This window comes from Periophthalmus magnuspinnatus, chromosome 8 (assembly GCF_009829125.3).
Source record: "Periophthalmus magnuspinnatus isolate fPerMag1 chromosome 8, fPerMag1.2.pri, whole genome shotgun sequence".
In the NCBI taxonomy this organism is placed as follows: Eukaryota; Metazoa; Chordata; class Actinopteri; order Gobiiformes; family Gobiidae; genus Periophthalmus; species Periophthalmus magnuspinnatus.
In genome coordinates, this window is record NC_047133.1 from 22,741,027 (window position 1) to 22,751,379 (window position 10,353).

Sequence of the window (10,353 nt, forward strand, 5' to 3'; positions counted from 1 at the left end):
TATATTTTTATATCACCAATTCAGGGGTAAAAAAAAAAAAAAAAAGGAAAATGTTGAGTTTCTGCCAGTGAAAATCATGAGACTTTTAGCTCTGTGTATTCTATAGTGTTCTCTTGCAGCCAGAGTAAATAGCTGGTACCAAAGACACAGACTATTGTGTTGAGTCTGCTGACACGCATGTTTAAGGGATGTCACCATGTTGTGTAGTGGTATAGGCAGATTGCTTGCGGCGAGGCCCTGTAACCACGCCATTCAGATCGGGAAAAAATAGCGGCATTCCTCACATTCTAGGGATTGTTTAGTCTTCGCTGAGTCTAACAATCCGATATTGTTTCCAGGAAAAACAATGCACCATAAGCCATAGAGCTAAATGCAGAGATAAACAGCAACAGTTCATTTTGTACAGAGGATAGAGAAGATATAGCCGTGAGATTGAGCTGTAACGGCTTTGAATTTGGGGATTGGTGAAACATTGTATAGAGAATTGTCCACATGACTTATAAGTGCAAACCAGCTACAGTTTTGATTCAAGAAGGCATATTAATCTGTCAATCTAACTTTCACTCAACTCTCCATTGTAAATTATATAAGGTAACAGTTATAGCAGGGGTAGCAGTGGCGATGCTAGCGGCAACTGCAATGGAGCTCAATGGTGCCCGCCTACCCCATGGTTCTGGAAAAAAATTACCCATTCATTTTTCTTATACACTTCCTGAAAAAAAAAATATATATATGAAAATTTCAAAAGCTTTCTCAGGGATAATCAGCTACGTGGTGACTAATGACCATAAGACTGAACATTTTATGTAAAACCTGCTTCTGAAACTTTATAAACCATTAAGTTATTATTATTGTTTTCATTTATTTTGCAGAATTTTGCCTTTTAAATGACCTTTTTGGACTTAAAACAACTGCGTTATGGATATTAGTTAGCATGTAGCTTTGAAAAGTCTATGGGAAAAATGAACAGAAAATATACTTCCGAACCAAAGCGGACATCGAATTGTGTAGGACTGTTGAGCTCCATTTGTTCATCATAAAACCTTGTTTGTACTTCACCTCAGTCACATCTGGTGTAACATTAAACTGCACAATATAAAATGTGTTTGCAACAAATTATGAGCCAGTTATAAAGAAAGTTGGCAGAAAATCATGTTTTCGGGAGGCTTACATGTATTGCACATCTGGAGTTGATAATGACATTTTAATGAAGAGATTAGCCTTATGTGTTAAAATACTTCAGCAAAACATTACAGATTTGTTATTTTCATGTACTCAATGCCTGAATAATATACATGAGTAGATTAAGAACACAATTATAGCATTATGCCATTATGTATTTGAATGTGCACTATGTAACTTTTCTGGTGGAAGGCCCTTTGGCTTGATATTATTGCTATGCCAGGAATGCTCCACAGTATGGCATTTACCTGATATATCTTGCTTTTATTTCAATTACAGATGTTTTAATACCTTGAAAACATGCATTCTGACTGTAACTGGGGTTGCTTCTCCATATATCTGACCTGTAATTTGGCCTACCGGTATCGCCTACTTGTCTGCATGGAGATAACTTTACTGCCATACTGTATAAAATATTTCAGGAAAAGCAAAAAACATCTCCATGGTAGCACTCTCCACCAGAAAAGTTCCATAGTGCATCTTTAACAACATATTCCTCTTCTAGCGTGCCCCATTTACACTAACCATGTTTTTCTTGAGCAGAACTTCCAGACCAAAACTATGAGTCTGGTCTGGTCCCGTGTACAGTGGACCACCTACAGCACGGTGCTCTGGCAGGACGCTTGGATTGTGGTTTTCAATATTTGATTTGGCTGTTGCACAAGTTTCACACAAAGGCTAAGACCACCAGTGTTTTTCCTGATGTGGGTCAAACTAGGCTGGTAGATGTAAGGACCAGAACAAGGTAAAATGTGTGCAAGGAAATGAAATAGTCTTTAAGTTACACAGTGTAGGCCAAAAGGAGGTGATTCTCAAACCAACGTGATAATTTAGGGGAAATGAAGCACAGAGGAAAGAGAATTTGGGGGTAAAATATGAATGGGAGGTGTTGAGCGAATGGGATATCAGTGATTTTCAATTAGAATAGTGACATTTGAAAGTCTTACTCAGCGATTGAACAAGAAATGGCAGTTGTAAGAAAGTACTTTTACATCAACTTGTGACACTGAACATATGCATAATTTACAGACCCACTTTTTTGCACTGGTCATCAATAACAGAGCTGAGCTGAGTTGCACTTTGTATGTTATTACCAATATGTTTAATGTTGGTGCTTGTCTTTTCTAGTGCTTTTAACTCTTGTGAGGCTCTCCTGTGAAACACTTTGCTGGTTGTAAATGTGCTGTACAAATACATTTGACCTTCACCTAAATGGAAGTATGCAATGAAAGTGTGGAATTTACAGTACAGCACAATTTACTACTACAGCCTCAACTATTTATGTAAAAAAACAACTGAGCCTAGACTAATCTGCTTGTGACCCCCTCATATTTTGCCATCAATAAAAAGATTAAAAATAATAATATCATAATTAGCCTATTTTCCATCCTCTACACTAGTGTTTCTCAAACTAATTTTAAAAAGACTAAATTAGTGTCTTACAAAAGGAAAGGTATGATTGAAATGACAATCAACATAAATAAACTGGTCTATCCCACAACAAGAGAAGAAGCACAGAAAACCTGAAAAATATAGCCTCACTGTGTTCTATAAAACATGTGTAACAGCTATACCAGAGATATTTACATAATATCATTTGTCAATGTATTTAGTTACATTTATCTGTGTCTGTTTCAGTCTGTACAGTCTAGATAAAAAGTGTCTCTGGATAGAGCAAAATGCCTTGCTCTAATCTTTATGTTAGTGCGCCACACAGTGTACACAAGTGGAATTGCATCATAAACTCAAACTCATGCACTGCCATTCGTCGTCAGGGAGAGTGAACTCAACTGTGAGAATAAATCATTGGCCCGAAGGCAGAGGTTATCTCATAATGTCCTATAGTAAACAAATCCCCTATAGAGCTGTTTTTAAGTTTATAAATTGAATGTAATTTAAACAAATCAAATCTTGTTATTAAATTATTAATTATTCCATAAATATCTATTATTTTTACCTACAAATATAAAATCTGAGATGACAAAATCTGCGACCTAGATAAGACTAGTCTACGTAGTTTAATGACACACTATGGCCCCTGCAGTGCACGAGGGCCTAGGCACGTGCCTCACTGTTCAAAGCGACTCTGGAAGAAAAAACAGCGTCAATGTCCAGTAAAGAGCAGGCAGCAAAATGTGCCTGTACAGAGCCGCATATTTACGATAAGCAGCGGTGGAAAGAACTGCTACTTACCGTTTACAGGTTTACTGTCTCACCATTATTATTTTTATTTTTACAACCCACTACTGTGTGTGATTTTACATTTCTTTATCGGTAAAGCCTATTGTGCTTTTCAAAATAAAACTCCTTTATACACACTAACTTAGAAACTATGGCTTTTTATTTAAAATTCAAATCCATGAAACAATTATTATAGATTACACCACAATTAATCAGTTTGATTTCAGGAACCTGGACATATTTGAACACACTAAAATATGTCGTTATTATTATATATTAAATATATAGCCTAGTCATGAGTTAAAAGGGCACTACAAAAGAAAATTAGTGAATATGTTGTCTGTGTAGTTTCTCTTTTGTTTGAAGCACAATACAACACAAATGCCCCCTAACATCGTTTGGAAATGTAATGCAGTCATGTTTTAAGGTGTTACTTAAAGTAAGTCTCAGGGTGTAGTGTGCGGGGAAGTAAAGTTCATCTGACCACTACACTTCTGGACACAGAAGCAGATATCTACAAATTAACAACACAATCAACAAATATTATGACAGCAACAAACCAGTACTAATTTCTGTTTGAAAAAAACATGTCTGACAAATGACATTGCTGCCAACAAAGTGCTGGCAAAAGAATGTTATTAGCAATGAGTTATTAGTTATAGTTACACCAGCCTGGCATTAATAATGTCACAAACCCAAGGTGCATATTGACTTAAAATAAAACATTTGTCCCTAAGTCAGAGCCATGAGTACATTTGATGAGTGAGAGACCTTCAGTTCCTTGTTTTTCTCAAAATAAATCCAGTGAAGATGCATGTGTAGCATTGGTGGGATCACAGCTGAACTCAAACTTCTGTCTTGAGACAAATGCGTGGCCAAACACACATGTTCCAAGAGAATAAACATTGTATTATTCTGTTCAAATAAATATACAAATCTATAAACTCATAAGTCCTGTCTAGACTTTGGGGATAGGGTTACCTTGGGTAATGTACAGTAATGTAAAATGGTTAAGTACTATTGAAAATGTATGCATTTTAACAGGATTTTTACAGTGTATAATCATTATAACATCTGACTATTGTTATTTTTCAAAATTACACAAATGAAAGATCCAGCTATCATATATTGTACATTTTAAAGAAGTTACACTATCACATGTACTAGCCTTTTTTTCTGAGGCTAAATATAGATTTTAATTGTCATATTCACAGGGCCTGTCTAATTGTGCTTTGCAACACATAAGGATGGATGAATATAAGAACAATAGTGAGTTTTAGGCTTCTTGAGTTGAAAACTTGACTTAAATCCTTATTACTCTGTTAGTCAGCAGCATCAGCATGTATTTGTAAGTACTGCTTTTAGAGATTTTAGTGACAGGCTAGTATGTAAACTGATGCTGCTGCTAATACTACTTTTACACCACTGTACAGAACTCTTATGTGACTGTTTAGGACCAGGACTCAGCCATGACATCATCTTGGTACAGTAGCATGTAGGCCATTGTGATATAGACCACTACACCGTCTGTATCGTTCTTGACCAAATCAAAGAAATACCAGCATATCACAGCGATACACAAGGTTGAGTTTGTTAACTTTAACTAAAATTGTAAAGCAAACAATAATAAATAATATTCACCCACATTAGATACGTGCTTGCAGACTGACTGCCCTTCATTTAACCCAGCGGTTCTTATAGCCCTGTTTTTGAGTTAAGGCGTATTAGTTTATATTATGTAGATGTGCCTGTGCCCCCAGAGCACTGCAGGGTCTGTTCTGTTTCCTCCTTATTGGCTTTGATGATCAAGCCTGCAGTCAGGTTTTTAGGCCTCTGGTTATTTCAAAATGCATTTTATTGATTTCACTTTAATTACATTTTGTAGCTACCTCACAGCGTGTCTGTATATTAATTAATATAATGAAGAAATAGATTATTGCATGCCCATTAGAAAATATTTAAAAATAATGATATATTATTTTCATATAATTATATAAATTATAAATGTAAATCTACATTATTATTGGTGTTACTGAAATGTCCAAAATTGCACACACAAAAAAGAAAGAAAAAGTTAAATAAAATAATTGAATGAAAGAATATATTTTAAGATGCACTACAGTTATGTAGTTATAGTTATATAGATTTTTGGTGGGGGTCTCCTTATGTTACTGCTTTATCTGAATGTGAACAATTTGGCATTAAACATATCTATCTCCATAAAGAGCTGCAGGTGACACCACCAGGCCAAAACACAAGTCAGATCTGTGGAGAGGAATGCCTGCTCACAGGAAGATTGCCTGTTTTCCAGTTTTGTTTTGGGTTTGTTTTGTTTCTTTTTCAATTAAAAAAAAAAGCTGAATAAATTGGACCACCATCATAAATGTTACATAGTGCACCTTTAAAATGATCTGAACATTTTGCCATAGTCTTTAGTGTATTGTCTATCTGGTTTTCTTTAAACTAGGATGTTGATTAGGAGGAGTCATGTTATGATATATTGAGAGAGACAAAGTGGGACAGATATAGACTCCAGTGTCACTGCAAACACCAGACCCCTCCTCTCCTCCCCCTCCCTCCCTCACCCCCTCCCTTGCTCCCTCTCTCACTCAATCACCTCCCTGTATTGTCCAGATAGGGGTGGTCCAAACAAGAGCAGGTGGAACAGAAGAAATGGTTTGAGATTTACACATGTTTAGTGTCCAGCTGAAGAGAGAGAAGAGCACTGACAAGAAACGGTTATGAGGTAAGTTTTTTTTTATTATTTTAGATTTCTGGTATTTTTATTCTATATATATCTATAAATTTGAATTCCTGCACAATATAAATATAAACAGCTGATTACTAGTATTTATTTATTTGAGTCAGAGTAGTACTTTCAAGAGGCCATGACCTTTGGGGTTGCACTGGAAAATGGTCAAGCTTCATAAATGCGTGCTATTACTGGGTATCTTCCAAAGATGTAATTGTTGTGTAGTTTCAGCTCGGGCAGTTTCACATATTTAGATATGTCCCTAATTGCTAATTCTGTTTCTTCTAATGAATATATGTGATACAATGCTTAGATTGCATTGTCCCTCATTTCTCCAACAAAGGGCATAATTCAGAGACTGTTTCCAAATGTGAAAGCTTATGCACAATTGTCAGATTTATCAACTATATTACGTAATCAACACTTCTGCTTTCTTGTGTAGGCCAGATTATTTCGGGGTCATTTTTCTAGCTCTACTGTTTTTAGAAAACACTTCTAGCTCTGCATGCATGATCCTTATGTAGAAAAATATGGGTGTTTACAGTCAGCGTACATTGTGAGGACTGTAAGTTCACACAGGGTATATTCAATGTTAATGACATCCTTTGATGTCAATATTCATAAAGTTTGAGCAGAGAGTGAAGTAAGTTTGAATTTGCAGAGGATTTCAGAGGAATTTCAATGCATCTACTTAAATGTGACCATTGAATGTTAATGTGCAGGCAGTACCACTGTGTAAATGAACAATTGATGGTTAAATAACTATAGCTTGATTTGTCTGCACTGTATTATGTATAACATATTTGTTGTGTATGTTTCTTCTCTTGTCTTACAGCTTGCAGTTAATTCTATAGCATATCCAATTGTGTCTTGCTGAATAAAAATGCACCCACATTTGGAACAAGGTACAAGTCAAACCAGGGCTCTAAAGGCAGGAATCTTCACAGTCTTGGCCATGTGACTCTAGGATTTTGAGGACACAATGTTTTATAACAATAGGAATGTTTTGTTTGGGACCTAACAGAAGAGGAACGACAGCATGAGACCATGAACTTTAGGACTGATCTGACATCAGTCAGCATGAGCCCTGTGCATTGATGAATCTGCAGTGTTTGTGCCATGACTGGGAGCTAACAGGGTTTAAGGATGTAGAGGTGTTTTCTGACACGGGACAGCCAGTATCTCCATTATGGAAGAGCAGTTCACAGCTCTGCCCTGGATACATGCTAACAGTACAACGTATGTAAATACAACAGAGGAATACAACACCACAGAGGTGACTGAGGACCCTGACAAATACCAGGCCTACATTATCGGCCTCTTCCTGTCATGTCTCTACACTGTCCTGCTGTTTCCTATTGGATTTATTGGGAACATCTTAATCCTAGTGGTCAATCTGAACCACAGAGAGAAGATGACCATTCCAGACCTGTACTTTGTAAACCTGGCAGTAGCTGATCTTATCTTAGTGGCAGACTCTCTCATTGAGGTTTTCAACCTGAATGAGAAGTATTATGACTATGCTGTGCTGTGCACCTTCATGTCGCTCTTTCTGCAGGTCAACATGTACAGCAGTATCTTCTTCCTCACCTGGATGAGTTTTGACCGCTACGTGGCGTTAGCCAGCTCAGTGAACAGCAGCCCGCTGAGGACGATGCAGCACGCCAAAATGAGCTGTGGCCTCATCTGGATGGTATCCCTCTTGGCCACTCTGCTGCCCTTTACCATAGTGCAGACTCAGCACCGAGGGGAGCTGCACTTTTGCTTTGCCAACGTGTTTGAGATCCAGTGGCTGGAGGTCACCATTGGCTTTTTGGTGCCCTTCTCCATTATTGGCCTGTGCTACTCTCTGATTGGCCGAATCCTAATGAAATCCCAGAAGCACCGTGGACTGTGGCCGAGGCGGCAGAAGGCCCTGCGTATGATTGTGGTGGTAGTGCTGGTGTTCTTCATCTGCTGGCTGCCTGAGAACGTCTTCATTAGTATCCAGCTTCTGCAGGGTACTGCAGATCCAGCCCACAGAACTGACGCCCCCTTGTGGCACGACTACCCTCTCACAGGGCACATCGTCAACCTGGCAGCTTTCTCCAACAGCTGCCTCAACCCCATCATCTACAGCTTCCTGGGGGAAACTTTCAGGGACAAGCTGAGGCTCTTTGTCAAGCAGAAGGCGGGCTGGTCTGTGGTCAACCGCGTCTGCAGAAACAGTTTGAACTTAGGCCTGTCAGTCCGGAGCGACGTGACCCAGGTGTGACCTCCACAGCTTCATGAACAAAAACATAAGTACGAATAATGCTCTTAATTATTGCCTTTCTGTATCTGCACATTTAATGTCTTAATCTGCCTGTCTGTTACTTCAACATTGGCTAACTGACAAAGAAGGGTTAATAAATAAAATAAAATAAAAGCTTAAGAGAAAAAACGTGCACTGTAGATATACATATGTGTATGTTGTTTTGCCTGTGTTTTCAGCTTGGCAAGGTCTACATTTGTCTTTTTAAAGTTGTATTATGTAAAATTTCAGGTAGGGCTCTGCTACCTTTATGTTCCATGGAGATGCTATTGCTTTGTCATTTTTGTGTTTCATTCCATTACATGTGTTTTTATAGCAAAAACATGTATTCTTACTGTGACTGTTGCCTTGCCACAGACCTGTAACTAGGTCATCTGCTTAGCTCCATGGAGATAGATAAGTTGTATGCCATACTGTGGAACATTCCAGGCAAAGCAATAACATCTCCATGGAAATAAGCAGACGGCAGACCTTCCACCAGAAAATTACCTTTAAACAAACACTATCCAAGCATTAATGTTGAAAGGGTTCACTCACAGTTGTGAGTCCCGAGAAGTGTTGTTGGATTTTTGTTATATATTTTGCAGAGTTCAACAGATGGCAGATATTTTTAGATTGGTATTAAAGTGGGGACAATAAGACACCTGTGCTTAAGGTGTAGCATGGGTGTCTTATTGCCCCCATAATGTGTCTGCTCTTGTTAGGTTGATGGTATAGCAAGAGCCAGGTGCTGGTAGGAACCAAGCAAGGTAAACACATCACTTAGTATTAAATGGCCTTTTGTCAGTGTTAATATTTACCAGTGAATGGCAAGGCAAATTGTCAAAAGATTTAGGACAGACAAGAGAGGAACAGACTGGTTGGTACCAAAAATACTCATCAAAACATCTATAAATAAATATCAATATACTCAAAAACTGCCAAATTATGTTATAAATTATCTATTTTAAACTAAGGATAGGCTATTGAATATTGTTGGTTGTTGTGAAGAGATTTTTTATCCTGTGAAGTTTTAAATGGGTCCAAGCAGCACCTTACCTGCACCTGTGTAAGCAGAGAAGTGCATCAAGGTGACCAGACAGATGCCCTGTGGCCTGTACACTTAATTAGCTGCTTAGGCAAGAGTATCAGATAGACGTCAAACAAAGAAATAGGGGTATGACTTCAACTATTGCTGACACAAAACATTTCCTGGAGAAATATACATAAAACAGCAGCTTTGTAACCAAAATATCAGTGGTACAAATATTGAGAAATAAAGGTTTTAAAGTGATGTCTATTTTTCAGACAAAGGGGGCAACCAGGTCGGGCACATAAAGTAATTAGGACTGGATATGGCATGTTTGATGAATAATTACACGGGACAGTGCTATGTGGGTCTACGTCCCTGAATAATGGATTAGAAATATAATTGCATTTGTACATTTAAAACCTTTGCCAGACTGCTGAACAACAATGGGCTAGTGGCACTGAACAGATGTCCTTTATAGATAACAGTCTAGAAGAATATTTGGAGCACTATATTTAAAATATAGTCTAACTGTACAAATATGCAACCTGTTGTAGGGCAAAAAACAGCAGGAGGCAATAGCAAGCAATACCCAAAGGTGTCCTGCTCAGGCCTAATTAATTAATTCATTATCAGGCTACAATAGGCTATGTCTCCCACATCCCGACTTTATTGGTCACGTCACTGTCCGTACATGTCTTTAGCTCATGTACAAAGTGGAGGATGCAATCCAGTATGTCTGTGAGAATAAAAGCAAATAGACTTGACGTCCAAACATTCCATAGAACAACCCTAAATTAAGTCGCAAAATAATGTATTCTAATGCAATAGGAATTAAATGCTACTAAAAGCAAATGACATCATAGTAGGCGCTATGCAAATTTGAGTTATTGCAGAATAAGAAGAATCTGTATTTTAAGTCACGTCTGTCACGCA

General features: G+C 37.8%; 1 protein-coding gene across 1 annotated transcript; it reads left to right on the top strand.

Annotated features, from left to right (window-relative positions):
- Positions 1-6,043: 6,043 nt before the first annotated feature.
- Positions 6,044-9,679, top strand: gper1 (G protein-coupled estrogen receptor 1). Its single transcript, XM_055223647.1, has 2 exons — positions 6,044-6,109; positions 6,951-9,679. Exon 2 carries the CDS (start codon positions 7,305-7,307, stop codon positions 8,367-8,369), a length of 1,065 nt encoding a protein of 354 aa, XP_055079622.1. The 5' UTR covers positions 6,044-6,109; positions 6,951-7,304; the 3' UTR covers positions 8,370-9,679.
- The last annotated feature ends 674 nt before the right edge of the window (positions 9,680-10,353 follow it).

Coding starts and splice junctions, on each gene's coding strand:
- gper1 (XM_055223647.1), top strand. CDS start 7,305: ATGGAAGAGCAGTTCACAGCTCTGCCCTGGATACATGCTAACAGTACA.